General features: G+C 39.7%; 3 protein-coding genes and 1 non-coding gene across 4 annotated transcripts; 1 reads left to right on the forward strand and 3 right to left on the reverse strand.

Annotated features, from left to right (window-relative positions):
• Window positions 1-6732: 6732 nt before the first annotated feature.
• On the reverse strand, window positions 6733-7290 carry LOC148569977 (uncharacterized). The gene has a single exon (XM_088506764.1). The coding sequence runs from the start codon at window positions 7288-7290 to the stop codon at window positions 6733-6735; it is 558 nt and encodes a 185-aa protein (XP_088362890.1).
• Window positions 7291-7424: 134 nt separating this feature from the next.
• On the reverse strand, window positions 7425-9360 carry LOC107641343 (uncharacterized). Its single transcript, XM_088506765.1, has 4 exons — window positions 9186-9360; window positions 8530-8996; window positions 7579-7851; window positions 7425-7511 (listed from the first exon to the last, which is right to left on the reverse strand). The coding sequence occupies exons 1-4, from the start codon at window positions 9358-9360 to the stop codon at window positions 7425-7427; spliced, it is 1002 nt and encodes a 333-aa protein (XP_088362891.1).
• A 5113-nt stretch (window positions 9361-14473) lies between these two features.
• Window positions 14474-15277, reverse strand: LOC148569978 (uncharacterized). Its single transcript, XM_088506766.1, has one exon. It carries the CDS (start codon window positions 15275-15277, stop codon window positions 14474-14476), a length of 804 nt encoding a protein of 267 aa, XP_088362892.1.
• Window positions 15278-20250: 4973 nt separating this feature from the next.
• On the forward strand, window positions 20251-20340 carry TRNAY-GUA (transfer RNA tyrosine (anticodon GUA)). Its single transcript is given in 2 exon segments — window positions 20251-20287; window positions 20305-20340. It is a non-coding gene; the product is annotated as a tRNA-Tyr (tRNA).
• The last annotated feature ends 4740 nt before the right edge of the window (window positions 20341-25080 follow it).

The raw sequence follows: 25080 nt of genomic DNA on the forward strand, positions 1-25080 counted from the left end.
CTGTGCCTTATAGACATTTTCTTCGAGTTTGCCATTCAAGAAGGCATTATCGAAGTTAAATTGTCTTAATGGCCAGCCCAATGACTAGGGATGGCAAAAATCCCCAGCGGGACGGGTATCCGCGGGGATTTACCCGTCACAGGGCAGATATGGGGACGATTTTGTACTCGCGGAAACGGGAGATGGGGCCTCGTATATTAAACGGGACGGGAGCGGGGATAGAGGTCCCCGCCCCGTGGAGACCCGTTTAAACCCCGTTTATGTAAAAAGACTAGAATACCCTTAATATATATATGTCATATGAAGGAAGGTGAAAACCCTAGCCGTCACACTTGCAAAGTTGCAATTCACAATCTTCAACCTAGTCTCTATCTCTCTGAACTCTTCACCAGTCACCACCTTTAAGCCTCAGCCTCTCACCCTCTCTGAACCACGCACGGTCGCACCATCACCACCACCGACCGCCACCGACTGCCACCTCTCGCCCTCTCAGTCCTTCACCGCTACGGCGCTACCTCCCACCCCTCAGTCTGTCACCGTCACCGTCATCTTCACCGTCTTTGCGTCTTCGCCGGTCGTCACCTCTTCTCTGGTCGTCGCGCCTTTGCTTGTCGTCACCTCTTTGTCGTCGGGTAACTGGGTAAGGCATAGAACACTGCTCACACATGCTTTACTGCTGCTTCTCCTCTTCACTCCTCACGGTGAAACCATCAGTCTCGTCTCATCTCCTCTCCTCGAACATCGCCGACCGTCGACCACCGACTGCCGCGTCTCCTCTCCTCTCCTCTCCGTTTACTAGATTTCTGATTTAGGGTAATTAAGTTTAGAGTTCTGAATTTTCTGATTATGATTTCTATTTAGGGTTGATTTGATTCTGAATTTTTTATTTAGGATTATTAGGTTATTAGTTCTGAATTTTTTGATTTTGATTTCTATTTAGGGTTATTTGATTTTGGATTTTTAAATTTTGGTAATTAGGTTCTAAGTTGTAAATTTCTGATTCTGATTTTTATTTTGGTATTTTATTTTTTTATAATTTTCTGGTGATCATTACCGGATCAATGTGATTCTTGAATCTAAGAAGTTTGCAACATTCATCCTGGTTTGATATCGACATGCAATATTCCCTGTTTACAAAATATTTAGAAAATTTATGAATTTCAAAAATGTTGTTTACCATTGAAACGATCACAGGCAAGATTTTATTAAGATAAAAACAAAACTTTGTTGTACATTATCTGACAGCTTCAATTTTTCAATGAGCTACAAAATTGGTCCCTGATTATTACTTAATAATAACATATATATTTATTGATTTTCTAATTCCGTTGATTTCCTTTGAAGCATGTTTAAAGAATATTCATCTATCTCTTCAGTTACATGTATAGCAATTGTTAATTTCATGTATCAATTTTGAATTTTAGCAATTTTTTTCAATTTTTATTATTTTTTACTAAAATCCGCGGATATCCACGGAGTCCCAGGTCCCCGGCGGATACGGGGTCCCCGTTACCCGTCATGGGGATGGGGCGGGGACGGGGGCAGATATTGGGGGCGGGGGGCGGGGGACATGTCCCCCCCCCCCCCCAATGGGGACCCGTTGTCATCCCTACCAATGACGCTGTAACAGTGAGTATACCTTTTATAGCAGTTGCTCTTATCACTGGTGAATAAATTTGCTTATAATCCACCCCTTCTTTTTGTAGAATCATTTGGCAACAAGCCTAGCTTTGTACCTGAGAATGTCACCTTGTTGATTTTTCTTAATTGCGAATATCCATTTGCTTCCTATGACTGTCACCTTTTTAAAATGTTTACTGTCGCATCTGACTTCGATGCCTCAGTGATTGATCTTGATGGGGTTGTTCTTCACCAGCGGTCTCCTCACCTCCATATTGGTGGATTCATCTGCCTCTACCTCTGCCACCAGTTCTGCCGATCCCGAGAAAGTTGTTGATTTGATGGAAGAGGTATAGATGCTCACACAAGAGCTTCACCAACAAGCTCAGCAGTCTGAGGAGAGGTACAATGAGCTTCTTGCACGCGTGAGAGACACCGTTGCCATCAAGTTGGAGCTGATGGAGAAACTGGAGCAACTAGAGGTAGATGCACGCTGGAGGCAGCATCGTTGCTGGTACTAGCAGCTGCGCTGTTGGTGGGGCACCGACATCAATATCTAGTTTGCCGCCTCAGCAAGGGAAAGACAACGACGACGATGATTACCGAGATCCGTAGGGTTTAGAGATTTAATTTATTTTATGTCTATTTCATTGTATTTTACTTCTTTGACTTTTTATTATATTTAGATCCTTAATATTTAATAAAATCATTAGTTGATTTCTGGTGTTTAGAATTTGTGAACTAATCTTGTAAAAAAAATTTAATTTGACTACTAATTGTGAAAAAAATTGCATACAGTCAGATTTACTGGAACAATCCAATGGTAAATGGGAGCCACAAAATATAACATGGCCCCAAAATTACCGTAAAAAAAATCTAATAGTAACCAACTGCTTATTTTTGTCGTATTAATTACAAAATCTGACGCAGAATCCACCGGTAATAAACGTCGGATAAAATAATTCACCAGTAAACATTTTTTAGTGCCGTTTATACCATCAAATTCATTTCGATGGTAAATCTGATGGTACTCAACGCCTTTCTTGTAGTGTGTTACTAATAAAGATAGACTTATTTCTGTTATATGCCTATGCTTTCTTTCCACATTCCCTTTTTGGTGATGTTTGTAAGAGCATGACATTCTATAGGGCTTTAATACTATCTCCAATTTGCTTCTCCTTAAGTTTCTTATAGTTTTGAAAAGCTAATAAGGTTGAGACTTATTCTGTAATAGAAAAATAACTGTGAATTTTGAAAAATCATCCACAAAGCAAGCATAATATTTGAAATCAGTTCTTGAATCCACTAGAGCTGGTCCCCAAAGATCTGCATATACATATTTCAAGGGGCAAAAAACCATAATGAGCCAAAGCAAGAATCGTGTAACCAAAATGCGCCAAATCCAATTTCGTTTCAGCAATGAGCCAAAGTGTATTTTAATATAATTCGAACCAAGCTGGTTCGAATTGCTCTCCTTCATAATTCGAACCAACCTGGTTCGATTTAGTGTTGTACGTATTTGAATAATTCGAACCAATAAGGTTCGAACTCCTCCCATACATAATTCGAACCACCCTGGTTCGAACTTCTCTCATACATAATTCGAACCAGGTTGGTTCGAATTATGCTTTGAAATCGATTCCATGTAATTCGAACCGGGCCGGTTCGAATTACTCCTAATGCACTCCTTTATAATTCGAACCAGGCTGGTTCGAATTAGGTGTGATTCGAGTATATAAGGAGTTCAAATCACCCTCATTCGAACCATTATCCCTTCACCCCTACCCCACAAAATCTCAGAGAAAACGACCCAGATTCTCTCCGAGGAAGACCTGAACGGACTACTCTGCTGATGGGGGACGATCCGGCACAGTTATATCGGTTGGACGGAGTCGCTCATATAGCCGGGGTCATCAACGACGAGGTTAGTACGGAAATATTTTTGATTCAAGCGTTAGTTGTGCTTTAGTGGTTTTGTATCCTGGTTAGACGGTACTTTATGTTAGTGGTTTATGTAGGTGGTTTAGGTGAGGGGATTATGTAGGTGGTTTATGATAGTGGTTTAAGCTAGTGGTATTAGTTAGTGGTTTATGTTAGTGGTTTAGGGTGGTGGTTTAGGGTAGTGGTTTTTGTTAGTGGTTTAAGTCAGTGGTTTTTGGTAGTGGTTTATGTTGGTGGTTTATGTTAGCGGTTTTTGTTAGCGGTTTTTGCAAGAGGTTTTTATATGTGGTTTAGGGTAGTTGTTTAATGCTAGGTGGTTTAAGTAAGCCGGTTTATTGAATTTCTTTCTTGTTAATGGCTCTCGTTAATTGTGGTATATGCTAGCGGTTTAGTTGTGTGGTTTAGGGTTTGTTTTCCAGTTAGTTATCTTTCATGTGATGTTATGCTGTTTAATTTAGCGAAATGGTTAATGTAAACCGGATTATGGAAACCGTTTTATGTAAACCCGTTTATGTAAACCGGTTTATGTGAACCGGTTTACTGTAAAAGCTGTGTAGTTATATATCTCAGTATGCGTTTCTTTTCATTCGCAGCCCGAGCGATGCATTAGGAGCATGAGGCGGCAGCAGGGCATGCGTCTTGATGACAGATACGTTCCATACTTGCAGATGGCAGGGCTATACCATCTTGCATGGCTGAACGACCGGTGGTTCCGGCTAGACGAGGCGCTCGTCAGTGCATTCGTGGAGAGATGGCGTCCCGAGACGCACACATTTTATATGCCGTTCGGAGAGTGCACGATCACACTCCAGGACGTGGCATACCAGCTGGGTTTGCCAGTCGATGGCCGTTACGTGAGCGGGTGCCTGTCAGAGTTTCATATATACATCGATGGCGGCCGTCCACCCTGGGTCTGGTTCCAGGAGTTGCTAGGAGTTATACCTCCTCCCAGTCAGGTTCAGAAGTATGCAGTGAACTGCACCTGGTTTCAGGAGACCTTTGGTGAGTGCCCTGAGGATGCAGATGATGACACTGTTCGCCGATATGTCCGGGCGTACATCATGATGTTGCTGGGCACGCAGCTGTTTGCGGACAAGTCTGGCAACCGGATTCACATTAGATGGCTTCCATATGTAGCGAGGCTGGAGGAGCTGGGTACGTACAGCTGGGGTTCGGCAGCACTGGCCTGGTTGTACCGGTGCATGTGCAGGGTGGCAAACAGACATGTTGTGAAGTTAGCGGGCCCGCTCCAGCTACTGCAGTCTTGGATCTTTTGGCGGTTTCCTCAGTTTAGGCCTACAGGATATGAGGCCTTCAGCTGGCCTTTGGCGTCGAGGTACTATACTGGGCCTATTCTTTTTCAATATGACTTACAGAATTGCGTGTATGTTAATACTCTGTTGCATAATGTAAACACATATATCAGTATATGTAACTCATATGTATGGTGCAGATGGGCAGGTTACAACCCTTCCGGTAGCGAGAAGGGTCCGAGAGTGCGGGCATGGAGGCTTAGGATAGACCGGTTACAGTCCAGGGAGGTTAGTATGCTAATTAATAACTGATGCTATTTTAGTTAAATATTTTACACTTGGCTCGTACAGTTGCCCTGATAATTGTGGGTTTGTTCTGCAGTTTATATGGATGCCGTACAGTAGCCCCGACGTACTTCAGGTGTTGCACCCGGAGGTTTTGGAGCCTCGGCACATGGCGGTGTGGCGCTCTGTGACCGCGCTGATCTACTTTGCTGTCATAGAGTGGCATCAGATAGATCGTGTTCTTCCTCAGTTTGGAGGGGTACAGGCCCCTCCGCGTCCCGCCTTGAACATCGACTTTCTGATGTCCAAGGACGGGAGAGGCGGCGATCGATGGTTCCCCTCTTCCATGCCGAAGTGGCATGCATACTGGGACGCTCGTCAGGACAGTGTATTGAGGTTCGATGTTGTTGCCGACCCTGGACCGTCTCATCAGTTCCTTCAGTGGTGCAGTCAGCATGGGAAGAGGTTCCTGGCACCGGACACTCAGCTGGGGGATCCGAGATCAGTTCCTATACCAGTTGAGGCCTCACAGCGGGGTCCGGGGCGTGTGCCTGACATGGATCCTCCGGATGACGTGCCTGACAGGCGCAGGGTTGAGAGGAGGATGGGTGTAGGGACACGGAGGAGCCAGCGTCAGTGGAGGTGGCCGGATCATACGGCGAGGAGTGGTTCTGACCATGGGGACGACGATGACGACCAGCCTGGCCACGTTGGAGGATGCACACACGATGGAGGTACTAGTACACACGATGGCGGTCATGGAGGTGAGTGGTATGGCACAGGGTTCGGTGACGGGGCTGACACTGGTGACGCTGGACCTGGACCTGGAGCGGGCCCGCTTGGAGATTACTTCGTTGGTGTGCCAGCGGATGATCAGGCTGAGCAGGGTGGTACACCTTGGCGCATATCAGGATCACAGTGGGCAGACTTTGTTGGGTCAGACTCGTTTGTTGGAGACTTCGGGAGTCCACGCTTCCTAGATGAGATCACCGCCATCATGCAGGGTGAGGTGACCCCCCGCAGAGCTGGCCAGACCTCAGGGATCCAGGCCCCCTTAGATGTTGATCTGAACGAGCCTCCATCCTCATCCGCTGGTCAGCAGTTTCGTCTTGGAGGTACCCCTACATCCGCCTTCACCGCTGCATCAGATTCTATCGCAGCATCGTCTGCAGCACCGTTGCGTGTTGCGCCACCAGTACAGCCTACTCCGCAGGAGGAGGAGGACGAGATAGAGGATGAGGAGCCGCTTGTCCGTCGAGGTCAGAGGGCACGGATAGCACGTCGCTGTGGTACTGGTTCGCACCTGTTTAGATGAGTCACATTTCATGTATTTGTTTTCCTCTATTCCAGTCATGTATGATAGTTAGGTGTAGTTCTCTTGTTATGTAGTGCTCTGTTTATGTCTGTTTATGTATTAAATGAAACATGATAAGGTGTAATGATTTCGTTTAGTTATTAAAATGAGGATCAACGAGTCCTGTAGCATAACTTGTAATGGAAGACAACATATTCATTACTACTCACAAATACCAAAGTTCAATGCATTAATCTCAACAAGTTACATACGTGGTCAAGCAATGCATCTAACAAGACAACTTAAATGTAAATAACACTAACAATAACATCATGGAAACTAATTTCGGCCTGTCTGAGACGATCCTACTACCTGTGGGCATCTACGTCTAGTGTGTCCGGGTTGGCGACAAAGGCCACACCGTTTTGGCCTGTTTGGATCTGCCTCATCCATATTCGTCCGTATCCTTGTGGATCTAGGCCTCCCCTCTCTCGCACGCCTTCTGTTTGGGTCCGGAATCACTGTGGGCCCATCGTAGGGTGGCCAGTAGCCCTCCGGGATTGGTGGTGTGAATCCCATTCGATAGACATTGAACACCGAGCTAATCTGATAGACGCTGTGAACATAGGAGCTCCAACTCACACGTGCGTAGGCACAACATGCAAGTGCGTGCTGACACGGGAAATGAAGCGCCTGAAAGTACCCACAGTCACATGTCCGGGAGGCAAGCGATACTCGGTAAGTACCCAAGGAGAAAGTACCAGTCGGAGTGGTCTCCGCTACGGTGAACTCGGAGTTATCACGGTCATACAACGTCACAGTGAAGCACCTGGCCGTCTTCAAGTTGGCCTCGATACACTTCACCAAATGCTGACTGAACTGCTGTCCGGTGCCCATCTGGGCCTCAGCCTCTCGCCCCTTGCGAACAAAGAGTTCGGCCAGCCTGCCATATGTTGCCTTCACCAGGGATGCTACAGGAAGATTTCTTACACCCTTGAGGATTGAGTTCACACACTCGGAGATATTCGTCGTCATGTGACCGAATCTCCTCCCCTCATCGCGATGTTGCGTCCACAAGGAGTAATCAATACGGTTCGCCCAATCACACATCGCCGGGTCTTCAGACCGCAGTATATCAAACCAGTAATCAAACTCAACCTCAGTCTTCGCGTACGCTGCATTCACGAGAAGCCTCCTAGCGTCTTTGCCCTTGAAGGTAAGGGCGAAATTAGCTGCTACGTGTCGTATGCAGAATGCACGGTACGCAGATGGTGGTAACCAACCTCCGTCCGGGGCCTCAAGCGCAGATTTGATGCCGTTGTGCCTATCCGATATAACCAGCAGACCGGGCTGCGGGGTCACGTGCTGCCGAAGGTGCGAGAGAAAGAAGGTCCACGACTCCGCATTCTCACCCTCTACTAGTGCGAATGCGACAGGTAGAATGTTGGAGTTCCCGTCCTGTGCAATCGCAATGAGCAACGTTCCCCCATACTTACCATATAGATGTGTGCCGTCAATGCTGACTAGCGGCTTGCAATGCCGGAATGCCTCGATGCACGGAGGGAAAGTCCAGAAAAGTCTGTGGAAATAAGCTTGAGAGTCGTCCACCTGTCCTCCAACTATAACCGGGCTCGTCCTGAGGACCGCAAGAGTACCAGGCATCGTCAGCTGGACACCCAACACCCACCTAGGTATCTCGCTGTATGACTCATCCCAGTCACCGTAGATGAGGCCAACGGCCTTCTGCTTCGCCATCCAAACCCTCCTGTAAGTCGGCCTAAAACCAAAATGCGCTGCCGTGGCGTTCAGGAGCACCTTGATGCTAACGGATGCGTCAGCCCTAACCATTGGCATAATGAACGCCGAAATCACAGAATGATCCAAACTTCTGTGATCACTTGATATGGATGTGGCTAGGCAAGTGTGAGGGCCATTGTACCGTTTGACCTCCCAAATGCCCTTGCGCTTCCGGAGACTTAGCCGAATCAACCATGTGCAACCATTCCCGAACTCGGAACACTTACCCACATACCGGCGGTGATCGGACTCCACCACCTTGTACTGTACCCCTCGCCGGATGCTGTAAGTCTTCACACTTAACAGGGCCTCATCTTTATCCTGGAATTGCTGACCAACTTGGAACTCTGTGAGACCAGCATTCCCTTCCGCATCTCTAGCTCCGAATCCAACAGGGTGCCCTAGCGCACCCTCATGCGTCATGGCGTCCAGGTCCAGCGAAGAAAAATATGGTGGATACTGCTGTGTGCCAGAGCTAGAACCACCGCCAGCCAATGCAGGCCCAGCCGCTACAAGCTCATCCCCGCTATCTTCCTCAATCGTTTCGGGCTCAACGTCGTCCTCATCAGGATCACCCAATTCTCCGTCTCCGACGCCAACCGGTGGAACGCCGTGTAAAGCGTTTGGCAGAACATCAAAGGATCCTACCTCGTCGCGGACGCCGTCATTCAAATCAACAGCAAATGACGGAGAGGCGACAAGTTGGGCCGCTGGCTCGTAAACTGGGACGGAGGAAGAAGCCACAGCAGCCATCGAACTGGAGCCAGCTGCAGTGGCTACATTGGCGGTATTCCGGTTCGAACCGCCTGAGCTGGATACCACATCAACCAGCTTTGCCAGCAACTCTGGTGTGCGGACCTCCGGAAACTGCCTCCGACAAAGAAACATGACTTGGAGGTCCTCATCACTACCAATCGTGAGACAATCATACTTCACCGTATCGTGCAGGATCGTGACTGGAATGCGATAGAAAAACTTCTTAATCCGCTTCGCACCTTCCAGGCCAAGTTTCGTCAGCACAGCTCTAACCAGGTCATCATAGCTTGTCGTTCGATTCACCACAATATAGAGAGGATTCTTATCTGTGAACTTCACTCCGGACCGAGTTTTCCTCTTGATGGATCCTCTGTGGTGTACCAAAACAGCAAAACTCTCCTCTTCACTAGCCATCTTAAGTCCTCTAATGAGAGCAAATCACGTTTACAGCGTTTATATAGAGCTCTGACTCCTACTAATTCGAACTAACCTGGTTCGAACCATGATACATGTAATTCGAACCAGGCTGGTTCGAATTATAACAATCAGCCTCTCTTTGGTTCGAACCAGGTACATGTAATTCGAACCAGCCTGGTTCGAATTACTTCAGTCGACCTCCCTTCCCATAATTCGAACCAACCTGGTTCGATTTATTACACTTGACTAATCTCCACATAATTCGAACTCAACCGGTTCGAATTACATGCTCTCCTGGTTCGAACCTGACCGGTTCGAATTATTCACATTTTTTTAGTGGTAGTTCGAACCAATGTGGTTCGAATTACTTGCTAATAGAGTTCGAACCTTGTTGGTTCGATTTATATAAAAATGCCTCTTGGCTTATTGCTGAAACAAATTTCTGTTTGGCGTATTTTGGTTAAACTTTTCTGCATGTGGCTTAATATGGTTTTTTGCCCTATTTCAAGGGTTGATTATATACCATTTTAGTTTGATTAAAGTGCAATTTATGCTTCTTGGCCAATGGACAAATTTCACACATATGTTGCAAAGAAGAACTAGAATTTGAGATAGGAATTAAGCATTTACTCATTACTGTATACACAGTTTTCGTGACACAGTGACCAAGTCTTTTGTGCCATAGAACAATATTATTATTCTCATTACATGTGGTATTGAAAGAAATAAATTTAGGTAAACTAGTACCTAAGTTCGTAATTACAGGAGCAGTACAAGAATGAGTAGAAACGACATGTAAATCAGAAGCAACAGTAGAAGGAAAATCAGAGGTGCATAATAGAGCAGATTTCATAGAAACAGATTTAGAGACCTTGAGGTTGTCAAAAGAATAAATTCCATTTCTAGTACGGCTTGTCGGAGATAATCTTGTTAGCCTAATCATGAATAACACAATAATCAAGGCAAAATTCACAGAAAACTCCATTTTCAGCAGCAAACTGTGACACACTTAGCAAATTTTGTGTGATTTGAGGGACATGAAGCAAGGTTTTTAAATGTAAAGTGACATTAGCATATTTATCATATAAAATTGAAGAACCATAGTTCTTGATTGTAATACCTATACCATTACCTATAAAGACTTGATCTGAATCAATGCTATTTGTAGTGGAAGAAAGCAGGTTGGAAGGATCTGGTGTCAGATGATGGCTTACCTCAGAATCTACAAGCCATGATGCTTCACTCAATGGTGAGGATGGAGCAGTCAGATAGGCAATGGGTTGATGAAAGGTGGCTGGAGGTAGTGGTGGTTGTGTATTCAAATAGTGAATTTGTTGTTGTGCAGAATTGTTTCCAGAATTGGGGTTGAAAGAGTGATCAAATCTGTGGTAATAATTTCACACCACATGACCTAATTTTCCACATAATTTACACTGCATTCAGGAATTATTGTTGTTATTATAGCCAAAACATCCTCCGCCATGACCATTTCTTACACCACGGCCATGCCTATTAGAATTGCCACGAGCATAGTCAAAATTTGATGGTGAATTATGAACATAGTAAGCTACTGGCAAGCTAGTTTCTGATTTCTTGAATCGCTTAAGCATCTCCTCATAAGAGAGAAGAAATGCCTCAGCCTCAACTACTCGAAAGAATTCTCTCTTTGCTGTGATTGAAGAGATATACACTGTATATTCCTTTAAGAGGCTATCTATGATAGCTTGAAGATGATCATCTTTTGGTACTTTATATCCCACAGCAAACAAAGAATCTACAATCTTGCGAATCTTGGCAAGGAAGTCAGTGGCTGATCTAGTTTTCTTACATGATCTGAGTTGGCTTTGTACACGGGCAGAGGAAGTAGCTTGAAAATATTCATCAATTTTAATTTGTCTCATACTTCCTGAAATTGTATTATTTTGTTCTTGAAGTAGTTGGTCATTGAAGCGGCAAGCTAGGTTGTGAGAGTCTTATCTCGCTGGCGCCAATTCTTGAATTCTTCTATTTCTGTGATGGTCTTCTTTGCAGTATCAAATGCAAATTATTTTGGAAATTTTGTTAGATTAAGGTGACTTTCAAGACCCAGACTCTCAATGGTAAGAATAGTAAGTAGAGTAGTTATCATCGTTGAGCTTTTTAACAATGGATGAAAAGGTTCTCTTTGTTGAATCAGAAAGTATAATTTCATGGTTAAAAGTAAAAAAAAATGGTTCTAGATACTATAAAAGATGCAATAAAGATAAAAAAGATAGCATCATAGATTAAGAAATAAGCTGTGAAAAAATGCAAAAAAAGGTTAAAAACAGAATTAAATATTTGTTAAAGAAAAAAATAAAATTGAGCTGAATGAAAATTAGTATATTTCACATTGTAAAATGAGCAATATATATATATAGGGCAAATGGCAGTATTAAGCCAGTTTGATTGAGATATTACACAATTCTACCAAAGGTAAAAACGTTACAAAGTTCTACCAACAGCACATTTCTATATAATTTGAATTAGAGCCACTCGAATTACACATACATAGTAATTCAAATAACCCTGACTCGAATTACACACACACACACTAACTCACACTAATTCGAAACAGCTCCATTCGAACTAGCCATTTTGTCGTCCCATAGTAATTCGAAGCAGGCTGTTTCGAATTACTCCCTGTTTTTTCTATATAAAGAGTTCGAACTAACATCATTCGATCCACTATTCCAAATTCATGCCCCACCAAATCCCAGAGAAAATGACCCATTACGACTCCAACAAAGACTTGAGCAGAATATTTAGCCGATGGGGGATAATCCAGACCGACTTTATCGTTTGGATGGAGTAGCTCATATAGCTGGTGTTATCAATGAAGAGGTTAGTACGAACTTGTTCTTTTAAAATAGGAGTGAATAAGTTATTTTTTTATATATATTTTTACCTTTGGTGTGTTAGAATGGTAGTCATTATGTACCGTTGCAAAGTTAGATAGGAGTGCCATACAAGTGGTTTTGTTAGTGGTTTTGGAAGTGAATGATTTTATTGATTTTGTTAGTGGTTTTGTTAGTGAATGATGTTAGCGAATGATGTTAGTGGTTTTGAAAGTGAATGATGTTAGTGATTTTGTTAGTGGTTTTGATAGTGAATGATGTTAGTGGTTTTGTTAGTGAATGATGTTAGTGATTTTGTTAGTGAATGATGTTAGCGAATGATGTTAGTGGTTTTGTTAGTGGTTTTGTTAGTGAATGATGTTTTATTAGTGAATGATGTTAGTGGTTTCTATATTCTAGTACATTATGTTTGCAGCCCCAGCGATGTATTTCGAGCATGCGACTACAGCAGGGTATGCGTCTGGACGAGAGGTACGTTCCGTACTTACAAATGGCCGGCTTGTACCATATTGCGAGGCTGAACGAGAGATGGTTTAGGCTGGATGAGCCCCTAATTAGTGTGTTCATGGAGCGCTGGCGTCCGGAGACGCACACGTTCCATATGCCGTTCGGGGAGTGCACTATTACATTGCAGGACGTGGCGTACCAGTTAAGACTTTCGATTGATGAGCATTATGTTAGTAGTTGCCTGACAGATTTTCAGACGTATATCAAGGGTGGTCGGCCAGCTTGGGTGTGGTTCCAGGAGTTGCTTGGTGTGGTACCTCCTGCGAATCAAATCCAGAAGTTTGCAGTGAACTGCAGGTGGTTCAAGGAGACATTTAGAGAGCTTCCTGAGAAAGCCGATGAGCCCACTGTTAGGAGGTATACCCGGGCCTATATCATGATGCTGTTAGGGACTCAGCTATTTGCCGATAAGTCCGGCAACCGCATTCACATTAGATGGCTCCCATACGTAGCTAGGCTTGCGGACATGGGTAGGTACAGTTGGGGATCAGCTGCTCTCTCGTGGTTATACCGGTGCATGTGCCGCATGGCGAACAGACACGTTGTGAAGTTAGCCGGACCGTTACAGCTACTTCAGTCATGGATCTTCTGGCAGTTTCCTGGATTTAGACCTGCTGGATATGATACGTTCAGCTGGCCCTTGTCCGAATCTCCTACCCTCATCCCGATGCTGAGTCCACAATGAATAGTTAATTCTGTTAGCCCAGTCACACATGGCAGGGTCTTCAGACCACAGAATATCAAACCAGTAATCGAATTCCACCTCAGTCTTAGCATATGCTGCATTCACAAGAAGCCTCCTTGCATCCTTACCCTTAAAGGTGAGGGCAAAATTTGCGGCCACATGTCGAATACAGAATGCACAGTATGCAGCAGGTGGTAGTCAACCTCTGTCAGGGGCCTCAAGTGCAGCCTTGATACCGTTGTACCTATCCGATATCACCAGGATACCCGGTTGCGGGGTCACGTACTGGCGGAGATGGGATAGAAAAAACGACCAGGACTTCGCATTCTCACCCTCCACGAGTGCAAATGCAACATGTAGTATGTTGGAGTTTCTGTCTTGTGCAATCGCAACGAGCAACGGACCCCCGTATTTACCGTACAGGTGGGTCCATCAATATTCACCAACGGCTTGCAATGCCGGAATGCCTCAATACATGGGGGAACGTCCAGAAAAGCCGGTGAAATAGGCTTGCAAGCCGTCCACCTCCCCCCCCCCCCCACACTCGAGCAGGACTCGTCCTCAACACAGCAACACTACTAGGCATCGTCAGCTGCACACCTAAGACCCATCGTAGCAGCTCGTTGTATGACTCATCCCAATCTCCATAAATATGGGCGACGGCCTTCTGCTTGGCCAACCAAACCCTCCTATAAGTCGGCCTGAACCTAAAGTGTGCCTCCGTCGCATTCAGCAGTACCTTGATACAGACGGATGCATCAGCTCTAACCATTGGCATGATGAAGGCCGAGATCACATGATAATCAAGACTCCTGTGATCGCTCGAGATCGACGTCGCGAGACAAGTATGAAGTCCATTGTACTGTTTTACCTCCCAAATATCCTTGCGTTGCCGGAGACTTAGCCTAATCAACCATGTGCACCCGTTCCCAAACTTAGAACACTTCCCAACATACCTGCGATAATCGAACTCCACCACTTTATACTGTACCCCGCGTCGGATGCTATACGTCTTCACGCTTAACACAACCTCCTCTTTATCCTAAAACTGCTGACCAACCTGAAACTCTGTAAGACCTCCACTACCCTGGGTATCTCTAGCACCAAATCCAGTGGGTTCCGCAGGAACCCCCTCCTGTCTCATGGCATCCAAGTTCAAAGATGAGAAGTGCGGAGGGTACTGCTGAGTCCCAGAGCTAGAACCACCGCCAGCCCCAGCTGGATTACTCGCTGCAATGTCATCGCCATCATCATCCAGCAATGCATCACCAATCTCAGCCGGTGCACTACACTGTAAAGAAATCGGCACCCTCTCCACGATACCAACCTCTCCGCCACCACTGCAGTTGAGATCAATGGCGAACGACGGGGACGTGATAGGCTTGTCCCGAGGTGCATTCACAAGCACGGACAAAGATGCACCAACGGGCCTCGAGCTAGAACCGGCTACCGTGCCTAGAGTTTGGGTATTCCGGTTCGAACCTCCCAAACTAGATACCACATCAACCAACTTTGCCAACAGCTCAGGTGTCCTGACCTCGGAAAACTGCCGACGACAATGGAACAGGACCTGCAAATCCTCGTCACTCCCTATACCAAAAGAATCGTACTTCACATTATCTCTAAGCACTGAGATCGGAATGCGATAGAATAACTTCTGAATCCGTTTCACACCTTGCAACCCAAGTTTCTGTATTATAAAATTCAAGAAGTCATCGAATCTCGTCGTAGGTCTCATAAAAATACTCAGGTGATCTTTATCAGTGAACTTCACACCAAAGCGTGTTTTTCTCTTAATCGACCCTCTATAATGCACCAACACTACAAAGCTCTCCTTACTAGCCATTTTGTCTCACTCAAATGAACTCAGTTCATGTTCACACCATATTTATACACGTTTGGGGCTTCCTAATTCGAAACAGCTAATTTCTTTCGAATTACATATACATAATTCGAATCAACAAGATTCGAACTATAACTCGAATTGTTCACCATATAATTCGAATCAGGTTGATTCGAACTGCCCCATTCATGATTCGAATCAGATTGATTCGAATTACCAAGCATGCATACTCCCTCATAATTCGAATAGTCTTGATTCGAATTATTACTGTTTTTAGTTCGAGTGAGATTGATTCGAATTACATAGAGACATGCTTTTGGTTGATCCATTCTCATTTTTCGATTTAACTTAATCATGTAATATCTCATCCAAACTGGCTTAATACTGCTATTTGCCCATATATATATATATATATATGATTTAGAATCTGATTCCTCTTCAAGAATAATCAAGAAAAACAAACTTTAACTAACCAAAATCAAATAACTAATTGAACAAAATTCTGTTAGCTATAGAACTTTGGTAACTGACCTAACTAACTAACTGTGAACTTTTCTTAATAGTTACTTCTGTTTAAAGCATTTTTTTTTTCTAAATATTCATATATGAAAAAGTGCTAAATAGGCTATAACTGTTATAGTGAAAAGAAACACGTGAAAATGAAAATAAATTCTGTGAATGAAGTCCTCTTAAACTATATTATTATCAATCATTAATTGATGCCTGCGGCACCGTACCGCACACAAATATTACTTCCGTTTTTTTTTTTTTCGCATTATTACTACTAATAGTTAGAGGGACATCGTGCCTAGGTTGGGAAATAAATGGTCGGTAAGTAATTATTGTATATGAAAATATTGCTAACATATATGTAGAAGAATGATAGTTTGGAACATGAATATTTGAACGTAAGTTTTTTTTTTTTTACCAAACATAGAAGACTCCGCAACCTTTTAATTGAGTATGGAGAGATTATGTCATTTGAGTTATAATTCATTGGCATATTTGAACGTAAGTTGATATCATATTAAAATTAAAATTTAATAAATTTAATTTTATTTTAAAAATTAGCTTATGAAATGAAAAAAAAAATCCAAGGGCAATAAATAGTATTGATTCTGATTCCGTTAAGGTCCAAATCGTATTAATTTTGACTTATTGCTTTTAATATATAAAGAATAATACTAGGATGAAGAATTTTGATGAAAAGTGAATATTATTTTTTAAGTAAATAAAATTCACAAAAAGATATTTATCATGTATAATGCACGTATTTTTTTAAAATATAGTAAAAATTTTTATTCTTTATCTAATTTTGATTCTTCACCAAAAAAAATTTTATTTAAGACCACCGTATATAAATCCTCAAGAAAGAATAAAAAAAATTACTAAAAAATATAGTACAGTTATTTTTATGTAAAATTTTTAATTAAAAAATAAATAATTTGATATATTTAATTAAATTATTATTTAATAGTTCTTCACTATTAATTTTACTTAAAGATTATTATACTTAAATATTCACCAACAAGTATTAGGTATGTTGTCCTGACTCCTGAAAAAATTTATTTAATAGAAAGTGTAACTATTTTAATTTTTCTATGCATTGACCGAATATATCAGAAAATAAAGAAAAGTTAATTTTTATTCTCTTAACGAACACTTCTAAAACATTTTTTAGCTAAATCTACTTCATTGTTGCACTAATTTTATTTTTGTTAATCATTAATAATAGCCTACTCGACCTTAGCTTGAGCCTACTAATCGAAATATGAATATTCTAAAATGGAGAAATATATAAAGTGATAAAATGAAAAATAAAGTAATAAAATATATATTCATATTTAAATACCCTATATAAAAGATATATATCTAATCCTACTATCACATATATACAAATTAGTGGTTAAATGAACCAACATGCGGATCAGAATCTGAAAACCGAACACTGACTAAAATACATTATCCTCCTATATATATATTCATTCAATATCTGAGTGAACAGAGATTTTTCTTTGTGGCAAGGGGTTCGTTCAAGGTTTTCCCGTGAACCCATATAATCAAACAACGACAAACTGATCCTTCTACCTACATAATAATAACTCAATCAAATCATTGACTTCATGAAATACTCGTACTTGTATAGTAATAATGAATTTGAATTATATATATTCCTTGAATTCGGTGGATCAATTATACTCGATTCAATACTATATATACATCTTACTTTTATTTATTTTTCTATCATCATCATCACACATTTCTGTGAGAGATCAGAATAATTAATTATATATGGGATTGATTCCGGGAAGGGCCGGGGAAGAAAAAAGCTTATGGTGGAAATTAAAGTATGTATATGTGAGCTTGATTTTTATTATAATATATATAAGCTTTTAATTAGGATCATACGATTTTTTATATATGGATCCACGTTCATGATTGTGTTGGATAACCAGCATATAGATTATGTCCGCTATCATGCAACTTGTAACCTTTAATGAATTACTAAAGTTGGAATACTATTTTTAGGGATGAATGCGGATCGAATTGGATATAACCAAAATTTCGATTTGATCCGCACTAAAATTATCAGATCAAATCCAATATCCGCGATTTTTAAATTTGGATCCAATCTGATCTGATCTACATATTTGTGGATTAGATAAGATCGGATTGACTCTCGGATATATTCGCAAAACATATAAATATTTTAGAAAGGTTATTTTTATTAAAAAAATTAATAAAATTTTTTTTCTATTTTTTAAACCTGTTTACTCTAAAAATATTATTAAAAGTAAAGTATATTTTTTGTCCCTGAAGTTTGACAAAAATTTTAAAAATATCCCTAAGTTTTATTTTATTTTAATTTTATCCTAAATTTTTTTTATTTGCATCAAATATACTCCTAATGGCTAATTTTCTAAAAAATTTAAGACCAATTCAACAACAATTTTATAAGAACAACCCTCAACACAAGCAAATCAAACATAATTTTCATGCATTATTGTTATATTGGTCTTCAATTTTTTGAAAATTTAGTCGTTGAGGGTATATTTGATGCAAATCAAAAATTTTTGGGACATAAAATTTAAGGGTATTTTTGAAACTTTTTTCAAATTAAACTTTATGGACAAAAAATATACTTTACCCTATTATTAAATATACTTTTTTTAAATAATAAAAATAAAATAATACAAGATATATATATATATGATAATTATTAGTTGAAATAAAATATAAAAAAAATATTTATTTATTTATTTATTTATTTTTGCGGATCTGCAGATATGTGGATCGGATATGCGAATGAATACCTACATAAAATCTGCAATCCGATCCTATTAGTGTGCGGATCGGATTCAATCCGATAGCCTTACGGATCAAATCAATATCCATAATTTTCGGATTAGATTCGGATAAATACCACGGATATACAGATCGAATATGATCCATAAACACCCCCTAACTATTTTATTAATGATGGTAAGAATTACATGTGATAAGTGTCTTAAAAACCCGTATTTAATACTTAAATATTAATAACGTTTTCTAGGACACTTATAAGTAAGAGGACCTCTTGATCTTAATGAAAAAATAGAAAAAAAAATCTACAAATACTTATATCAAAATGAAATTATGGAAGTACTATGATATATATTACAGAGTAAATATTTTTTTTTTTTGAGTATTTGTTCGAAGAACAAAGTATTGTTTTATTATTTGAAAATTTTAATTCCCAAAACCATTATTTAAAAAACAAGTTTGAGTGGCCTTTATTATTGATCTAAATATTTCTGATACATTTGTAGATTATTGTTTATAAGGACCGATTAAATTTATTACTTAGATAATTTAAAATTGATTGAAAATTTTTAAATTATGGAAAGACACTTTCCCTTTTTGATAAATGACCAAAAACCAGCGAAATTAAAAGAATATTTACTCCATGTAATAACATAACAATCAAGTAACTAACTCGAATTAGTTAAGTGGTCATCAATTTACTCATTTGTTTAAATAATTGTTAAAAGTTTGAATTTCGTCTTATTATTAATTCATTAGCCAACAATATATCCTTACATAAAATTTAGATTCGTGACAAATTAATTTTTTATTTATCAGACTAAAAAATACCGTAAACAAAAAAAATGATCAATGACGATGGTGATATATATATATATAATCCGCATTCTCTCTATTTTTTTTTTTTTTTTACCATAATTCTCTTTATTAACATGGTCCAATTCACATGCATGCATAAAAAGTCCTAAGATCGAGAGATACAGATCATATATTTTTGGGTTAATTAAAGGCAGAAGTTTGCATGTGACAAAGACCATACGAAAGGGTTGACAAAACCACAACCCTAAAAAGAGGGAACAATAATATAATGAGGATGAGATTAGTCCATGTATAAGGTCAGAATTTTTAACCTTTTTCCCTTAGCATTATGAAAAACCGAACCCATTTGTCAGGTCAAAGTGGACCCATCTGACAACATGTGAGGCCCATATATATATGTCAAACAAGCTTAGCTTTAAGGATTGAAGAGTTTCTTATCCAACTATAGGTTAATACTTAATATAAAGCTGATGACATTTCATTATTGTAGTATTATATCCTAATGATTTTTTTCATCACTACTGATGTTCTTTTCATTTGTAAAGTTAAATATAATTATTCACGAAAATAAACTATAATCTGATTATATTTTTTTTATAATATCACACGACACATAATTTTTGTATTGTATATTTATATAAACTTATAAAAAAAGAATAGCATTATCAAAATTGGAATGAAAATATCTATTTTTTATTTATGTTATCAAGGTGTTTAAAAATTATGAGACATGACTAACAATTTTGTAATCAGTATATTATATATAGTTAACATAAGAAAAATTAATTTTGGATCTTACTATTTATTGGAAAAGTAACGTTAAGATAAAACTAATTGTCCCTCTTTAATACGAACCGACCTTAGCTCAGTTGGTAGAGCGGAGGACTGTAGTGGGAAATTCACAGATAATCCTTAGGTCGCTGGTTCGAATCCGGCAGGTCGGACTTTTTATTTTTGATTATAAATGATTCTATGTAAATACTTGTATGTCTTTTATTTCAATTATTCGTTTATAGATGTTTTATTTCAACTATTTGTTTATAGATGTTCACGTACGTTTATATATTTTCAGTTGTTTTCACATGATGAAAAGCTGCTAGCAGAAAAAAAAAATTCATTTTATAATCAAACCTTAGTAGAGAATTAGATATATAAATGTATTTTTTCATATTAGGTTGAATGTGTTTTTTTTTTTTTTTATCTTTTTCAATTTTTATGTGATTCAAGTCCAACAAATGAAATTTTCTCTGAAAGAATAATAGTCTAGTTGGGGTGTGTCTCATCCAGAGTAATCGTCATTTTTTTTTCCCCTTCACAAAGTGATGTATTGTTATACTAATTAACAATTTTTCCTATTTATTTCCTTCCTGATTATTAAACGTCTTCTTTCCTTTCCAGATCTCTTGATAGATGCTTATTGTAGTTGAAATACAGCTGAAACTCCTTTATTATTTCATTTGTTGTTATCACGTCATTTAGTATTTTGTTAATTTACTGTTTCATTAAATTTTGCTATTATTTCCTTATACATAATTGGATAAATATACTTCTATCAGTAAAATTTTCTACTGTAACACCCTTCTAAAAGAAGTGTCTGTGCTTGTGTATGATGTTTCCAGAAAATTGATAACAATAAAAAAAATCCTGCATTCATAGATAAAAAAAATCTTAAATAGAGGATATTTTCACTAATTAATTAATAAAATAATTAATTTTCATTCTCTTAGGATTTCATTACTTGTCATAAATTTGAAGACTTAATTGTGATCGAATTCTATCCTAAGAATAACATTGCAATTGTTAACAAACACTGATACTTCAGGATGATTAGCTCTAAATGCATCCCTAACAAGTTTAAATTCATACTCAATGTAATTCTAGAAACAATCAAGTGGTAACACTGTAAGTGTATATAGATGAACATTTTTAAAACTGCTAAGTTGTTGATGACAGCTCAGTAGTTAGTTACACTCAATTAGTTACACACACTCTCAATTAGTTACACTCACTCAATTATCTGTAACCACTTACTTAAGGCACATTTACACTCTATAAGTAGCTGCAGTGTAACTCACTGAATCACTTTTTCTTTCCTTCTTTCAATACAACCATTTTTCAACAGCATCTTCTCCAACCCTCTCTCTCTCTCTCTCTCTCTCTCTCTCTCTCTCTCTGAGTGTTCTCTTCTTTCTTCCTTCTTATCCAAGAATCTGACACCTCACATGGTATTAGAGCTTTTTCAGTTCTGATCCAGGGAACAAACCGTCACTTTCGCACCACAAAATTGCTCTCTCTCTCTCTCTCTCTCTCTCTCTCTCTCTCTCTCTCTCTCTCTCTCTCTCTCTCTCTCTCTCTCTCTCTCTCTCTGAATGTTCTCTTCTTTCTTCCTTCTTATCCAAGAATCTGACACCTCACATGGTATTAGAGCTTTTTTGGTTCTGATCCATGGAACAAATCGTCACTTCCGCACCATAAAATCGCTCAGCTGTATCGATGGCTTCAATCACAAATTTTCCTGCAACAATCAAGTTAGATGAAGACAATTACAAAGTTTGGAAGCGTCAGGCCCTAGCTTGCATCAAAGCAAATCGACTGCAAAGTCACATCACAGCAAGTTCAATGCCGAAGAAGCACAACTCAGTGGAAGATCAAGCAGCAAAAAAAGTGTCGCAAGAATTTGAGGATTGGGAGCAAAGAGACGAATGTCTTGTAGCTTGGATGATGTCTGCTATGGATAAATTTTTTGTGAACAAAGCTGTTGAATATGAATATGCGTATGAAATTTGGGAAGTTCTTGAAGAGCATTTCACAGCCAGGATGAAATCCAAGATCAAGTTGCTAAAAGCTCAGCTAAAAACAATCAAAAAACATGGTTCATCAGCCTCAGAGTACATTACAAAGATTAATAAGATAGCAAATTCTCTTTCTGCTCTTAGAGCTCCGTTGACAAAGGAAGAACACTTTGAAAGTACACTTGGAGGGCTAGATGAAGAATTCAGTGCCTTCATTACCATGGTTAATGCAAGATCCGATCATATGTCCATCAATGAACTAGAATCACAACTACTAGCACAGGAAGAGGTAAATGACAGATTCCGCAAAGCAGACCTAAACATGGTGCATGCAAACTTAATGCACAAGAAACCAGATGCAAACAAAGAAGAAGTGGAGTACCAACCTGAAGCAACCTATAAAAGTTATTCAAGAGACTATGGCAGAGGACAAAATGGTCAAAGAGGCAGAGGAAAAAGCTTCTTCAGAGGAAGAAGATCGTGGTGGCAAAATGGCAGACCCCAATGTCAACTATGTGGGAGGACAGGCCATACAGTGTGGCAATGCTACCGGAGGTTCAACCAGCATTACCAGAATCCACAACTCCAGTACCCAAATAATGGATTTCACCAACAAATTCTGAGCCTCTATCAACCCCAAAATCCACAAACATACAGATCACTAAACCAACAAACCCAGCAAATAAGCCAAAACCCCCAAGCACTTCTTACTGTTTCAGGCACAAACTCAGATCTAGGATGGTATCCCACTCAGGAGCCTCCCTTCACATCACCTTCAACCAGATGAACTTGATCAATAGCTCAAAATATCAGGGACCTGAATAGGAGGTAATGGAAAAAGTATGAGTATTACTAATATTGGAAGGTCTATCATTCATGCTTTTATGTCAAACAAGTTTTTCAAACTCAAGAATTTGCTTCATGTCCCCACAATTTCAAAAAATCTAGTCAGTGTATCAAAGTTTGCATTAGATAATGGGGTGTTTTTTGAGTTCTAGTCTTACTTATGTGCCGTAAAATACCAGGAATCCAAGAAGATTCTATTCTATGGCAGGCATAGGAATGGATTGTATAGATTTGACAATATTCAAATTCAAAGGCCAATCTGAAAAGTTGAAAAAGAAAAAATCACCAATGCTAAAAAGAGCATTTGTGAAAATGTTAGTGTCAAAAGCTTAGCAAATTAAAAAGAGAAAGAACAAGAAGTTTGGTATCACAAACCAAAAGAAAAAGAAGAAAAGCTAGTAGTGCAACAAGTAGTAGTGTAGTAAGTACTAGTAGTGCAAGAAGTGAAAATAAGAATGCATGCTGTAATTCCTCAAAAGAGAAGAAAGCAATAAATAGCAGCAGTAGTGTAACTAGCATAGCAACAAGAGCAACAAGCACCAGTAGTGTAAGTAGTGGAAATAAGAATTCCTGTAGAGACACAAATGTAAATACAAACTTTGATGCAATTTCTTCTCAATTCAATAAAATTCCTCTTTCAAGCACTCATGCTCATACTGTCAACATTCTCTCTTTAAACTATACTGCTGCAACTTCAAATAATTGTGCATCTGATTCTGGCACCATAACAAATAATGGTTGTGGTATTACAACTCTAAACAACCCTGCATATGATTCTTGTGTTATGATGACCAACTCAAAGGCTACAATAAATACCTCTGTTAACAACCTAACTAGTCCCTTCAATCATAATTCACCAAACACCAGCACCACCTCTCCAACTACCAAAATCACAGCACCAACTGCACACACCAACACCACTAACACCTTAGACTTTTGGCACAATCGGCTTGGCCACCCCTCCACCAAAATCACTAAAACTGTTCTAGCCAAACTTAATATTTACCCACCTCAAACCACTACCTCTACCACTATAACATATGAACCTTACTGCACAAACAAAATACACCAACTCCTATTCCCTCATTCACAAACACAGCATACCAAACCCTTAGAACTCATCTACTCAGATCTTTGGGGGCCTTCTCTAATTTCCAGTAGGTCTGGCTATAGATACTATGCATGCTTCATAGATGCATATAGTCGATACACATGCACTTACATGCTCAAAACAAAGTCCCAAATCTTCTCAGCCTTTTTCCAATTTAAAGTCATGATTGAGAACAAAAATGGCCACAAAATAAAATCCCCGCAAATAGATAATGGTAGAAAATACCTTTCCAAACCCTTCAACCAGTTCTTTACAAACCAAGGAATCTGACATCGCCTCACTTGTCCACACACACACCAACAAAATGGGTGCGTTGAACGCAAACACAGGCACCCAACTGAAACTTACCTCACTCTACTGTCTCAAGCCTCACTACCTCTCTCCTTTTGGGATGAAGCTGTCCTCACTGCAACCTTCTTGATAAATCGCTTACCAACCCAAGTTTTCAACCTCAAAACTTGCCTAGAAACCCTCTTCAACACCATGCCAGATTACCTTCACCTAAAATCCTTTGGCTGCACATGTTACCCTCTGCTAAAATTTTATAACACTCACAAATTTGACCATAAATCCCAAAAGTGCATCTTTATAGGTTATAGCTCAGATAAAAAAAGGCTACAAATGCCTATCTCCATTTGGTAGGGTCTATATGTCTAGAAATGTGATTTTTTGGGAGCATGAGTTCCCTTACCCAACTCTGTTCCACACCTCATCACCAACATCAACCAGGCTAGCCCTTAACCCACCCTCAACCTTTACATTCTATCAACATCCTCACCTTCAACCCCCACCTATCACCTCTCCCTCACCCACATGATTAGACATACATGATACACCTTCCACTAATATCAATGCTATATCTAATTCATTACTGAATGCATCTGTTAAAGTCACTAATATCGACACTTCTACTAACACTGTTGACACTGTAGATT

The sequence above is a fragment of the Arachis ipaensis genome, chromosome B3 (assembly GCF_059453495.1).
Source record: "Arachis ipaensis isolate K30076 ecotype BB chromosome B3, ASM5945349v1, whole genome shotgun sequence".
Taxonomy (NCBI): Eukaryota; Viridiplantae; Streptophyta; class Magnoliopsida; order Fabales; family Fabaceae; genus Arachis; species Arachis ipaensis.